At 36.6% G+C, this 14,770-nt stretch overlaps 2 protein-coding genes across 2 annotated transcripts; both read left to right on the top strand.

The window, feature by feature from the left end:
- Positions 1 to 7,607: 7,607 nt before the first annotated feature.
- LOC145002500 (uncharacterized) lies at positions 7,608 to 8,510 on the top strand. Its single transcript, XM_078961757.1, has one exon. The coding sequence runs from the start codon at positions 7,608 to 7,610 to the stop codon at positions 8,508 to 8,510; it is 903 nt and encodes a 300-aa protein (XP_078817883.1).
- Positions 8,511 to 13,851: 5,341 nt separating this feature from the next.
- LOC145002137 (uncharacterized) lies at positions 13,852 to 14,770 on the top strand. The gene is made up of 3 exons (XM_078961433.1): positions 13,852 to 13,958; positions 14,282 to 14,441; positions 14,522 to 14,770. Exons 2-3 carry the CDS (start codon positions 14,286 to 14,288, stop codon positions 14,567 to 14,569), a joined length of 204 nt encoding a protein of 67 aa, XP_078817559.1. The 5' UTR covers positions 13,852 to 13,958; positions 14,282 to 14,285; the 3' UTR covers positions 14,570 to 14,770.

Below are 14,770 nucleotides of genomic sequence, written 5' to 3'. Positions count from 1 at the left end.
CATGTAGGCATTAACCCTATTAGCTTTATTGTCAATGAATCTTGGATTGAAGTGAAAAGTCTAAAATGCCCTTGCCGTTGTTATAATGAGAAAATGGTGAACACCCACTTTGTAAAACACCTTCGCAACTTCCTCCCAAGAATAGTAATTGTCTTTAACGTTGGATGGTGAGAGTTGGTAAAGTGGAAGAAGATCATGCCATTACTATAATTTATGCAAGATTTGGTCAAGAATCTTGTTTAGGCTTTTTTGAGTCATGATTAAAGAAAAAGCCTAAAAATTGGTGCTCCAATTTTGCCTCATAATTATTTGACATTGAACTTCTACATCTACATACATGCATAGGTTTTGTATGTTACGGTTATTGTAGGTTTGTAACATTACATTAGTTGTAAACAAGAATAAATAGTCTTAATTTTTAGATTTGGATTTAGTTAAAATACTAGTATTATTCTATCGTTAAAAGTTTTGGGTTTTAAATTTATCTAATTTTTATACAAAACGAGGAAGATAATATGGTTGAAATGTCGTAAGAAAAAAGAGTGTGGACGAATCTTCTATTTACTTGGAATGGGGTGCTTTGGATGAAAGTTTGGTTAAAGAGTGTATAAGGAGGGCTCACCTACACATGTATAACCCAAACAAATGAAATGAGAGCCTTAGGGGCAAAGACAAAGTTGGAGACGGTTGCAATCTGTTAAATGACTTTATCACTTACAATTACTCAATTGCCCTTCCACCCTCAAATGCATATAAATACGATAATCATAATATATAGCTCTCTATGTTAATTGTCATTTATTTATGTTATAAATCCATCGATTCATGTTATATTTTATTGTTGACGTCCCAAACTAAATAGATCTACTATCAACTAAAATATATTCAATTGCGTACAATTATCTAATCACTTTATTAAAACAATTAGATTGTTATTGTAGTAATATAAATTATATAATTATATTTAGAGCTATGCATTAAAATGATCATATATTTGTAAGATATATACTCAATTATCACAAAACAACTACCAAATTTGCTAACAAAAATCCGTGAATTCAAGAGGTTTTTTCTGACACAAAAACAAATTACTACAAAAAGGTCTTGCAAAATTTGGCCTCGAAGTAGGGAAATACTCAAATCGCAAAGATTTTATAAACTTCTCAAGATTACGTATTTTTACAGAAACTTATATTTTCAGAGAGAGAGAGAGAGAGAGAGAGAGAGAGAGAGAGAGAGAGAGAGAGAGAGAGAGAGAGAGAGAGAGAGAGAGAGAGAGAGAGAGAGAATCTTATGTCGCTAATTCACGATGATGTAAAGACTCGTAATTTTTTCGTGAGATGCCATTTTTTCGTTAGCATGACTTTCAGAGTTTTGATTTGTATATTTATAATGATACTATGAATATTTTAGGATGTTCTCTAAATATGTTTTCAAATACATCTATCCAATTATAACCCGTTTTTGTTTGATGGATACAAAACGCCTACACTTTAACACCTGGTGCAATGGCTCACCGGGTGCAAACAGCAAGCACCAATTTAACTTGAGGGTGTGGTGATTTAGTAGTGGTGGCTGGCAAGGTATTCTTTCAAAATCATATTCTTACTTATCTTTTTCTTAGGTTCATTAATCAAGTATTTGGAATCACTTTAAGTTTGTAGATAAAAGAAATATTAAAAAAATATGATGGTCATAAATCGTTTGGTTATATGCCCAAATGGTAGAAGGATATACGAATGGTAGAAGGATATACGAATGGGTGTTAAAACGAAACCCATGTATGGGATATATATACTCATTCCATTTTGCTCACACTTGGTACCAATACAACACACTTAGTCATGGTGAATTTTGAGGCCACTTTCGCGTTTGTTACTTCGCAATTGGCAACGCGAATGATGGATGAAGGCAACGACAACTTTTAAACGAGTTGCATTGTAGGATTAAAAGAAAGTTAAAGAATATCTGGTGGGTCAGGTCCACTCGTAAATTAGGAGCCTTTTTGGTGCGATTTTTATGGATATTTTTCACAAAAGATTAAAAAGAAAAGAGTTGTATAATTTAATAATTAATACATAGTAAAATGATGATAAATGATAAAGACTACTTACGGTTTAACCAACAACTAATGTATAATTTAATATTCGATGTTCATGCAACAACTCATGACTACAAATGTTAGGAATTGATTATTGAAAGAAAACAACTCGAATACGTTAAGGCTCACAGATTTATTAAAAAAAAATAAAAAATAAAAAGGAAAATATATATATAATATGACAAAGTATTTATTCAACTAATTGGCAATGGCTAACTAGTAAATACTAATGGTATCATCTTCACCGCATTATAGCTAATGATTTTGATTATTGATTAAACAGCACATGTTTTTATTTAAAATTATTTGTTGTTTTTATCAAAAATTTATTTCCGGCATCAATCAAGTAAAAAAAATATAATATGACAAACGCTTTTTAAAATCTACTTTTGGAAAAAGTTATAAATCAAAAAGTCCTTTTATGAAAATGACTTTTTAAGCTAAAAAAACAATCCCAAATACCCCCTAAATACATAGGGTTAATGTCATAAAAACCCTCAAGTTTTCAGGTTTTTGTTGGTTTTGCCCAAAGTTGAATTTTATGTCCGTTTTTACCCTAACATTTTCCAAAAAATGTTCGGTTTTACCCTTTTACCGTGATAATAGGTTAACATTATATTAGCTTCGCAAAAAAACCCTTAAGTTTATAGTTTTTTACGTTTTTACCCTTAAGTTTATATTTTTTTTACACTTTTACCCTTTGTATTTTTTTTTCATATTATATGTATTCATGCAGAAAATTTATATTTATATACAAAAAAATTTTAATTAAGTATTGTATTTACATTTTTTTTAATGTTATTTCTTCATATATATATATATACATATATATATATATATATGTGTGTGTGTGTATGGGTTTTTTCTTGGATAAACCATTTAAGATGTAAAAAAACGCAAATTAATATGTTTTTAGAACTACAAGTACATATTTTTATGCATTTAAAAATATACATGTCAATAAAAAAACTTGTTGAATCATAAACATTTAAATAAAGTTAATCAAGAACAAGTTAGGAAATCTACAAGTGTATAAAGAGAAAATGAGTGAGTATGGCGTGCATCATATGATGTCACACCCCTGCCCAGTCTGTGGGGGAAACATCGAGCAGTGTGACGATATAAAGAGCGTCGATCATATTATCCTGAGAATACATGCATTTGGAAAGTCAACATAATGTTGGTGAGCGCATGAATTTTATTTTTGAATTCTTTTAAGAATACTTTTCTTTTGTGAAAACATTTCTTATTTATTTACTTAGCCTTCTATATTTTAGGGTGTCTTTTATTAATCTTAGGATATCTAACAATCCTAACGTATTTTAATTAAGATTATCTTTTGTTAACCCAAATTTACTATTTTTTTTTAGGATATCTAACGATCCTATCGTATTTTAATTACCATATCAGGTGTCCCTAATGGTAATCTAAGCTCTAAGGTAATTTTTAACGTATTAACGTGAGCCCTATAATCGACGGTACGACCGTAAATGTACCCCTAATCACGACGCTTCATCGGACGTCGAATAGTAACTTATATGGAAGGAATCATGTCGGGATTGTAGTTAGCAATCGCAGGTGGGGTTGTCATGGCCTTGTATAGATCTATACATAACTTTCTGACTCTCTCAAGATTAATGATTATAGGTATTGAGGATATGTCGAATTTAATCAAGGATTTTAGATGAATAACTAACTCACTAACACATTAACCCTAGGCTTTTATTTTTATCTTTTAATCTTTTATCTTTATCATAATTACCATATATATATATATATATATATATATATATATATATATATATATATATATATATATATATAGAATAATATGTTAATTAGAAATCATATTATTAATTAGTATTTAATCAGAAGTTAATTTGGTATTAATTTTGGGATTAAAGGAACTGATTAATAAATTGATGCTTAAAATGGGCCCACTACAAAGACGCAACTAAAGTGTCGTGTATTATGGTGGCAACTATGACTCCTAAGCTACAACAGTTTTATGAAGACTATTGGCCCTATGAGATGTGCAAGGACTTGATGGATAAGTACTATCAAAGAGAACGTCAAGAAAGGTATGAGATAGTCAAGTCATTCATAACCAAGATGAAGGACAGAGAGTCCGTCACGACCCACCTGCAACGCATGCAGCGCTATGTCGATCGTTTGCTGAAAATTAAGGTGAACTTCGATGAGGAGCTGGCTATTAACATAGTATTGCACTCTTTACCTCCTTATTATGATCAATTCAAAATGACTTATCATTTGAACAAAGAGGAAGTCAGATTGAGTCAACACAAGGCTTGTTGAGAACTGCTGAGAGTGGATTGAAGACAAAGAGTATTGACTTCACTCCTACTACTGCTACTCTTGTCTTGGCCATTGGGCAAGGGAAGGGGAAGAAGAGGAAAGCTCCCTCGAAACAGAATTGGAAGGGAAAGTCTCAAGTCGGGTCGTTAAGTAATGGCCCTAAAGGTAAGTCTAGTTCTGAAGCCCACTATTCTAATCCAAAAAAGGATGCTTGCTTCTACTGCCATGACAAAGGGCATTGGTAGAGAAGTGGACCCAAGTACTTGCAAGATATAAAGGATGTCAAGATCAAGCAAACATCGGCAAGTATTTACACTATTCAATCTAAAAACTCATCGCATTCTACTTCTTGGATCCTTGATACAGGATGTGGTTTTCACATTTGCTCAGACTTGCAAGGACTAAGAAGAAGTGAGGATGTGGAGCATGGGAAGATGAACCTGATTATGAGTAATAGAAGATAGTCTCATGTTACCAAAATTAGGATTTACTCTTTAGTGCTTAGTAGTGGGTTAAGTTTAGATTTAAATAACTGTTGCTACTTGTCAGAAATGACAAGGAATATTATTTCATTTCATGGTTTGTACAGATAAGGTTTTAGATATTCCTTTAATAACGAGAATGGTTCTATTAATGCTTATTATAATGGTGTATTTTATTTTGAAGTATTTCCTTGTGATGGTGTATATGAAATTGTGATGGTAGTAGACAATTTAGGAAATAGTGTGTTACAAATTGATGGATCTAATGGTTTAGACAAAGCATGCTTGTGGCATTTTCGTCTTGGACATGTCAACAAGAAGCACATTGCCCAACACCAAAAGGATGGAGTGTTGGAATCATTTGACTTAAGGTCAGATGATAGATGCGGGTATTGTTTGCTTGGAAAGATGACTAAATCACCTTTCACGGGTTCATGTGAAAAGGGTGAGGGAAAGTTGGATCTCATGCACATGGATGTGTGTGGACCCTTCAGATCCACTACAAGGGATGCGAATCAATTTTATGTGACTTTTACCGATGATTATAGTAGCTATGGATATATCTACTTAATTAAGCATAAGTCAGAAACCTTTGAAAAGTTCAAAGAGTTTAAACATGAAGTCAAAAATCAATTGGGCAGGAAGATCAAGATGCTTAGATCCAACAGGGGTGGTGAGTATCTTAGTATCGAGTTCCACTACTACCTCTAGGAATGTGGAATTGTTTCACAATTAACACCTCCTAGGACACCACAACTTAATGGTGTGGCTGAGAGGCGTAATCAAACATTGTTAGGCATGGTTCGTTGCATGATGAGTCGAGTTTCACTTTCGATATCATTTTGGGGGTATGCCTTGGAGATTGTCGCCCATATTCTTAATCTATTCCCAAAAAAGAAGGTTGCCAAAACACCTCATGAGATGTGGATAGGGAAGGTTCCCTCATTGGCACATATCAAGGTTTAGGGTTGTGAAGCTTTCGTTAGACGAGAGACTCACGACCAGCTTGAACCTCTAAACATGTTAACTTATATGTATATATATATATATATATATATATATGTGTGTGTGTGTGTGTGTGTGTATAGGTACAACAAAACATTTATAATAAACTATAATAGGTATAGTTTATGGGTCATTAACACCACTATAACATTTTGGGACAAGAAGAATAATTATATGAAAGTATATAATTATTATGCACTACATTAATACTATGAAAAAGTGATACTTATACTTACAAGGGTTTTCATTACACAAAACGTAAACTTGTTGAAACAATTGTGTGAGACAAAGTCTTCACCGTACCTACCAAAGTACACACTATAGTCCTGAATTATAACCAAAATCCCAGTAAAAGAGCATGATACTTGTGTATAGATCTATACAGGACTGACAATCTCGCACCTAAGCTGCTAGCTACAGCTAGACCGGCAGGTCTAAAGTGATAAATGTTTAACATTCTGATGTCTGAATAACGTTGCGGCAGGCCAACTTCGGTTAATAACTCACATGGGGAATCAACAATTCATTTAGTTTACGGGGTAACATGCGTTCAAAAGGTTTTATATAAAAATAAAACTACGTAATACTATTTTAAATATAGAAATACTTATACATTTTTGGTCTTAGGGTTTTTAAGACTACAACTCATTTTAAGAAAATATTGGATTTTCTAGGAAGAAATACTATCATTTTACAAGGAAAGAATTACATATTTTTATCCATACAAAATTCTTATGAACTCACTAACTTAATTGCTAACATTTTTCAAAACTACTTGTATTCTCAGGAAACCATTAAATAGGTAATCACAAGGCTTTTAATGATGGGACGTTACAGCGTCATATTATTCATTTTTGTCATCATAATATAATTGGTTTTGAAACATACAATACTTGGAAGCAATCTAACATTCTTAATTATATTTATGATGGTTGTGTTTGCTTTGATCACTATTGTACATTATGTTATGATATTGTTCATGAAGTCATCCACCCCCAGACGTTTCCTCCATCCAGGTTTGGGGTGTGACATGTATACCTTGTAAACATGCATTGGTGGCAATTTGGGACATGATAAAAAAAACATGATAAATATTGGTTTACCTGAGTTGTGGGTGCATCCCACTAACTAGTTGAGTACCTAGAAGGAAATGTATTCCTTCAAGATCGAGCCTATCAATGGAAGAAGAATGTCGGTAAAGTATCATTTTTCCTACAACATTGCTTCTTCCTAAGTACCATATCCAATTTGATTCCAATTCTAACAAAAACCTAAAAACATGTTCATTCCATTCCATATCACGTGCGTTCCATTATATTGCAGCTATATACCAATAGGAAAGACAATAACCTAAAAACAACTTCATTTCATTCCCTTTCAATTGCATTCCATTCCATTACAGATACATCCTATTAACCGACATATACAGAGGATCTGATTTTATATTAATTGTGTAATCAATGTAAATTATTCCTTACTTATTTAGCCTAGATCTTCCCTAATTCCCTCTTGTAATTTCTCTGTACAATGGGTATTTAATCCCATTATTGATCAATGAAAGGCACGATTCCTTTGTGAATTATATGGTATCAGAGCCAAGTGCTCCTCACCTCAAAATTTCTCCCTGTCATCTCAGCTACGGCTGGACATCTTCACCTCTTTTGCAATATTTCTCTTTTCTTTGATCATCTTCTCCATTAACGATGTCAGACAAACAAGACCCAACACCTGTCAAAGCTCTCCATCCCGTCTACACAGTCACGAACATACAGAACAAGATTTGTACCCTTGACGGTACAAAGGTATCTTACTCTTCATGGGTTCGATTGTTCAAACTCCATGCTAAAGGCTATAAAGTTCTTGCCCACATCGATGGTTCCGACCCTCCATCTAAGACTGACCCGACCTACGAAATCTGGTCCGAAATTGACGCCATTGTCCTCCAATGGATATATGGAACGATATCAGATGATCTCCTTGCCCGTGTGCTTGAACCGGACTCTACCGCATATGAAGCCTGGTTCAAAATTCAGAACATCTTCCTTAACAACAAAGGATCTCGTGCTGCTGCTCTGGAACACGAATTCACAAACCTTACCCTTCGAGCAATGTCGTCCCTTGAAGCTTATTGCCAACGTCTCAAAGATCTGGCAAGCCAACTGAATGACGTCGATTGCCCTGTAAACGAGAAACGTCTGGTCCTTCAACTTGTCCGTGGGCTGCCATTAGAATTTGATACAGCCGGCGCCTACATCAATCAAACCCTACCTCCATGGGATACCGCATGCTCCATGATTCAACTTGAAATTCAGCGACAACGTGCTCGAGATTCACACTCATCTACAGAATTCGTTGCTACTGTTGAACACGACCCACCAGCAAACTCAAATTTCCGACGAGGCGAATCTGGAAACAAAGGCCGCCCTCACCAGCAGCGCAACACCAATCGTCGCGCACCAGCATTTGCCTCTCCTTCTCGACCTAATTATCCATCTTCTGGGCGGCAACCACAAACCCAATTGAATAAGCGACAAGGTTTTGTGTCCAATCAAACACGCCCTACATGGGCTGGCTACCCACCATCATACTGGACCCAACCCTACTAGGCTTCTCCACCGCTGTGTCCATATCCCACTCAAGCTGGATGGCCTCTCCCTGGCCTACCTCTTTTGCTCAGCAACAACCAAGACAAACACAAGCTCAAGCCAACCTCACAGAGGTAAACCCACTTGAACCTTCTGAACTTGGGGCTGCCTTTTCAGCTATGACTCTGAACCAAGAAAATGATGATTGGTATATGGACACTGGATCTACATCTCACCTCACAGCCAATGCAGGTAAAATCTCGATCCCTAGTTTGTCATCTATTAAATCCGTGTTTGTTGCAAACGGCAATCAAGTACCAGTTCTTGGATCAGGTCATACCACCTTACCCCATCCATCCAAACCTATTCATCTAAAAGATATACTCCACACACCTCACACCGTTAAAGATCTTGTATCTGTTCGTAAATTTTGTCGTGATAATTTCTTTTCCGTTGAATTTGACCCATTTGGTTTTTCTATAAAGGACTACAAGACCAAGAGGCACCTCTCTAGACACGATAGCTCTGGCGATCTCTACCCCTTCACCAAGCAAGCCAACGCTCCAGCTTCATCCTTTTTTGTTTCTTCTAGTTCGCCTCTTTGGCATTTTAGACTCGGTCATCCGGGTCATCATGTAATAAGTTTTCTTAGTCAAAATAAAAATATTTCTTGCAATAAAAATGATTGTTTGTCTGTTTGTCATTCTTGCCAACTTGCTAAACACAAACGCCTACCATTCAAAAATTCCACATCACTCACCCTCAAACCATTCGATCTTGTTCATGCCGACCTTTGGACCTCACCAATCCTTAGAAAAACTAATTATAAATACTACCTCATCATCATTGACGATTTCAGCCATTTTACATGGGTGTTTCCCCTAAAATACAAATCAGAAACTTTTGATAAAATCAAGACGTTCCACAAATATATCCACACCCAATTCAATACTTCCCTCAAAAATTTCCAATGTGACAAGGGCAGTGAATTCGATAACCAGAAATTCCATAATTTTGCTTCTACTACCGGTCTTCACATTCGCTTCTCATGCCCACATACCTCCCAACAAAATGGCACGGCAGAACGAATGATTCGTCGCATAAACGAAATCATGATGACCCTACTAACCCATGCTTCTTTACCACCTTCCTTTTGGGTTGAGGCCCTTCATACCGCTACCTACTTACACAACATCCTTCCCACTTCATTACTTGAAAATCGAACCCCTACATCCGCCCTCTACCTAAAACATCCAACTTACGACCACCTACGCACCTTTGGTTGTGCTTGTTTTCCCAACTTAACCGCCACCCGACAACACAAACTCGCACCTAGGTCTACACCTTGTCTTTTCCTCGGTTACCCAGCCCAATACCGAGGCTATAGATGCCTTGACATGTCCACTGGTAAAGTCATTCTCTCCCGACATGTAACCTTTGATGAAACTTCTTTTCCTTATGCATCTTACACACCAAACCCACCACACAATTACTCCTTCCTCGAAACAGAACCCTCTCCTCTTCTCTTTCACCCTCCAACCACATCAATCTCTGCTACCACTCAACCACCGTCTAACCACAACTCCACTCCTTCTGCTCCCATTGAAACCCCCCACTCACCCACCTCCTCCCTCCCAACCGACCCCAACACTTCTTCCTCACCCTCTTCAAACCAAACCTCCGATATTTCGTCCCACCCTATCCCTCCCCCACCCTCGTACTACCCCCTCACTTACTCTCGGATAAGCCAACCACCCCCTCTACCCCCACCTACGTCCCATCATCCCATGACCACCCGCTCCAAAGTCGGAATCACCAAACCCAACCCACCACTCAACCTTCACACCAACACAAACACCTCCACTATCTCCCCTCTTCCAAAATCCCACAAACACGCCCTCTCTGATCCAAACTGGCACTCTGCCATGACCGATGAACATCGAGCTCTAATAGATAACAACACATGGGAACTTGTACCTCGTCCCACCAATGCTCATGTCATACGTTGTATGTGGATATACCGGCACAAATTTCATGCCAACAGGACTCTTGCACGATATAAAGCACGCCTCGTGATCAATGGAAAATGCCAACAAGTCGGAGTAGACTGCGATGAAACATTCAGTCCCGTAGTGAAACCTACCACCATACGCACCGTCCTTAGTCTTGTCGTTTCACGATCATGGCCTATTCACCAACTAGACGTAAAGAACGCATTCTTACACGAGAGTCTCAACGAGACCGTGTATATGTTCCAACCCCCCGGTTTCACGGACCCACAACACCCAACACATGTTTGTCGTTTACGGAAATCTTTGTACGGGCTAAAACAAGCCCCGCGGGCTTGGTATCATCGCTTTGCAACCTTCATTCACACATGCGGTTTTAAAAGCCCCAAAAGCGACAACTCTCTCTTTGTCTTCCAACAAGGCACCAAAATGGCATATCTTCTTCTTTACGTGGATGACATTATTTTAACCGCTTCCGACGAAACAACTCTTCGACACTTTATCACTCTATTATCCAAAGAGTTTGCTATGTCGGATCTTGGGCCTCTTCATCACTTCCTCGGCATCCAAGTTAAACATCAAAATGGGGGATTATTTCTTACCCAAGAACAATATGTGGATGATATTCTTCACCGGGCGAACATGCAACAATGCAAACCATGCGCCACTCCTGTCAACACCAACTCTAAACTCAGCGCAACCGCCGGCGACCTCATGCAAGACACTACTCTGTATCGTAGCCTCGCTGGAGCATTACAGTACTTAACCTTCACTCGCCCCGACATTGCGTATGCTGTTCAACAAGTATGCCTCTTTATGCACGCTCCTCGCGATCCACACTTCAACTTTCTAAAACGTATACTACGATACCTCCAAGGCACTCGTCATCATGGACTTCATATTTCTCCCTCCAAATCTACAAAACTCACAGCCTACTCCGATGCAGATTGGGGGGGGTGTCCCGACTCTCGCCGCTCCACATCCGGCTACTGTGTATTTCTCGGGAATAACCTCGTTTCATGGTCCTCCAAACGACAACTGACTATCTCCCGATCCAGTGCTGAAGCTGAATACAAAGGAGTTGCCAATGTCGCAGCTGAAACTACATGGCTCCGCAACCTTCTCCTCGAGCTACATCTTCCGCTGCGCCAAGCCACAATCATATATTGTGACAACATTTCCGCCGTATATCTTACTCAAAACCCGGTTCAGCATCAACGCACGAAGCATATCGAGATCGACATCCACTTCGTTCGAGAAAAAGTTCGCATGGGTTCCCTTCGTGTTCTTCATGTTCCTGCCGATTACCAATACGCCGATATATTTACCAAAGGATTACCTCATCAACTATTCACCCGTTTCCGTTCCAATCTCTCTATTCGGCCAGCCCACCATTCGACTGCGGGGGAGTATTAACCGACATATACAGAGGATCTGATTTTATATTAATTGTGTAATCAATGTAAATTATTCCTTACTTATTTAGCCTAGATCTTCCCTAATTCCCTCCTGTAATTTCTCTGTACAATGGGTATTTAATCCCATTATTGATCAATGAAAGGCACGATTCCTTTGTGAATTATACATCCAATAGGAAATACAAAAACCCAAAAAAAAACAACGTTTGGAACTCATTACATACTTCTGACAAGTCAATTATATTCCATTCCAAAACAATTACATTACAATTTGTAAATTAGAGTAGCCACAAAGAAAACCCAACTTAACAGTAATAGTAGCTTGGATTTCTTGATTTCATTTTGAAGCTCATTCGTAGTTTTGGCATGAACATATGTATCTTCATCAGGCCAACATACAAAACCACATCGTGGTCCCTGTGATTTCAGTAATTTCATGAGAGATTAAGTGTATAAATGAAAACAATGACTCAGCAAAAAAAAAAAAAAATACCTTCCCACTACAACAATAAAATAGCTTTCCATGGTTTTTCTTTGTCGTTGAGGTGCGTATAACATAGGATGACCAGAATCACAGTTAATCGCCATTACGTGTATTTCTCAAATGATGGAAGTTGCAGAGAAGAAGAAGACAACAAGAAAGAGATGGGTTTTGTCAATTGTATATGTATATTAACGTTCGTATAGGGTTTTGAATTAAAAAGATGAGAATACCCCTAGCGTGTCAGACATGTGGGCTTTTTAACAGGGATGGCTAACGGGATATTCACAGAAGGACCAAACGTGTAAAAAAAACGAAATTTGTACAAACTACAAAGACCATTTCAGTAATTTGTTCTAATAAAAGACCATCTAATTCTAAAGATGGCGTTTACTATTATCATCTTGCGAGGCATAATGTGAGTAAAAAAGGAGAATTGTTCAAGAATCTCAAAAGGATGCTTATTATTCTTAAGATGATCATTAAAGTTTATATTCAACCATTCATATATGTTGAGACCAAATTGATAGATATGTGTAATCAAATTAAATACATATTCCATCACCTAAATAAACGAAATCCCCAATTTTATGTGATTAACCATTATATGGGAATAAAATAAGATTAAGAAGTATTGTAAATTTGGGGAAAATCAAATTACAAGTTAAAAAAAAATTATGGCCGATGAGTGGGCAAATCATATCTGGTTTGGAAAACAATATTTTTGTCGAACTTTCTTTTTCAGCAGTGAACGAAGTTCGTCATGGCGTAAGGTATTTTCAATTATTCAGGTTCAATCAAGGCGTTAATGATATTTTTTCACTCAAATTTTAAAAAGATACATACAAATAATCTTTGTTATAATAAAAAATGTAAATAATGTAAAGAAGTTATTGATCAAAACGACATTTTTATGGGATATTGGTTGGCATGTATAAACTATTTTATATTTTAAGGTTATTGCAATTTGATGTTTGATGAGACCACAAAAGTAGTTTATCGTAAATTATAAACTAGCTTATAAACTAGTTTTTTATTAAGCCACTTTAGACAGTTTATTGATAAGATAATTTATATGTTAAAAACCGGTTTTTCTATTAGCCTGCCAAACACAGTTTAAACGATTTTTTGTCTGATTTTCAAACTTGTTTTTTCAAACAAGTTCCGACCCAATTTCAACCGCAAACTACCCGAACCAATAGTAACCCATCAAATCGAACCAAACCAAACTGATTTTGGAAAACCTATTTCCATATGGTTTTTAACTATTTTTCCCTAAAATGGTTTGGAATATTTTGGACTTTGCATGCCCATCTTTAGTAGAAAGTAGAGAAATTTTATTTTGTACAAAAACAACTGAACAAGGCCCAACTATTAGGCCTCACAAGCCCAATGCTTCTTCCAACCATTTTTATCTCCTTAATTTCTGAATCTTATTCTACAGCCAAAATTTACCATTTCATAATCATCACTTTCAGATCGTCATCTCTGCCGTGGTTTTTCGCTCTTCGAATCTCCATTTTTTATTCTACGCAAGGCTCTTCGTTTTTCCCACTCTCACGTAAGTCAAATCCTCTTCATCTGAAACCCTTACTCTGTTACTCATTAATCTAATTTCAACGATTCAATATTTCTATAAGTTTGTTCTAATTGGCCCATGCATCGTCTTCCCGAAAATTCCTCTGTTCTTCCATAAAGTCATCAACCAACGTTCAATTGATCGATATCACCGATCTCTGTCTAATATCAATCGAATCTCATTCTGTTATTCATGTTTCAAAATCTGTCAATCTAATTGAAAATTGTGAGCATGTTACATTACACGGTTCGATTAAAGCTAATTCTTTTTTGGGATTCCATTGATGACATGATGAAAATCTGCAGGAAGATGGAGGAGACACCTTTTAGGGCAAGAGAGAAGCTAATTGAGAAGCAAAGATTGTTTCAAAGCATTCAGAATAGCACTCATCTCAAGGGTCCGATGGATAAAATCACATCTGTTGCTATCCCTCTTGCATTGGCTGGATCTTCGATCTTTCTCATTGTGAGTGTGTGTATTCTTTCACCTTCACTGGAATTTGTTGGGTTTTTTTTGTAATTTGTTTGTGTTCTTTTCTTTTACAGGTTCGAGGAATTTATAACATGTCTCATGGGATTGGAAAGAAAGCATAAGCATATGAATTTTTTTTTGAAGGTTAAATAATTACTAGGTAGCATAAGTGTTACTTAGTAATGGTTGTGTGATTTTATTGATTTGTTTGCTGTGGATTAAGCATGGCATTTTGAGATATCATTGGAATTATGTTAATAATGTTGTTCTTGATTGAAAGCTTTTGAATATATTGCATGGAGAAAATGGCTTGTAGTGCGTCA

This window comes from Lactuca saligna, chromosome 6, assembly GCF_052625555.1.
Source record: "Lactuca saligna cultivar CGN05327 chromosome 6, ASM5262555v1, whole genome shotgun sequence".
NCBI lineage: Eukaryota > Viridiplantae > Streptophyta > Magnoliopsida > Asterales > Asteraceae > Lactuca > Lactuca saligna.
This window is presented reverse-complemented; position numbering and strand designations above follow the sequence as displayed.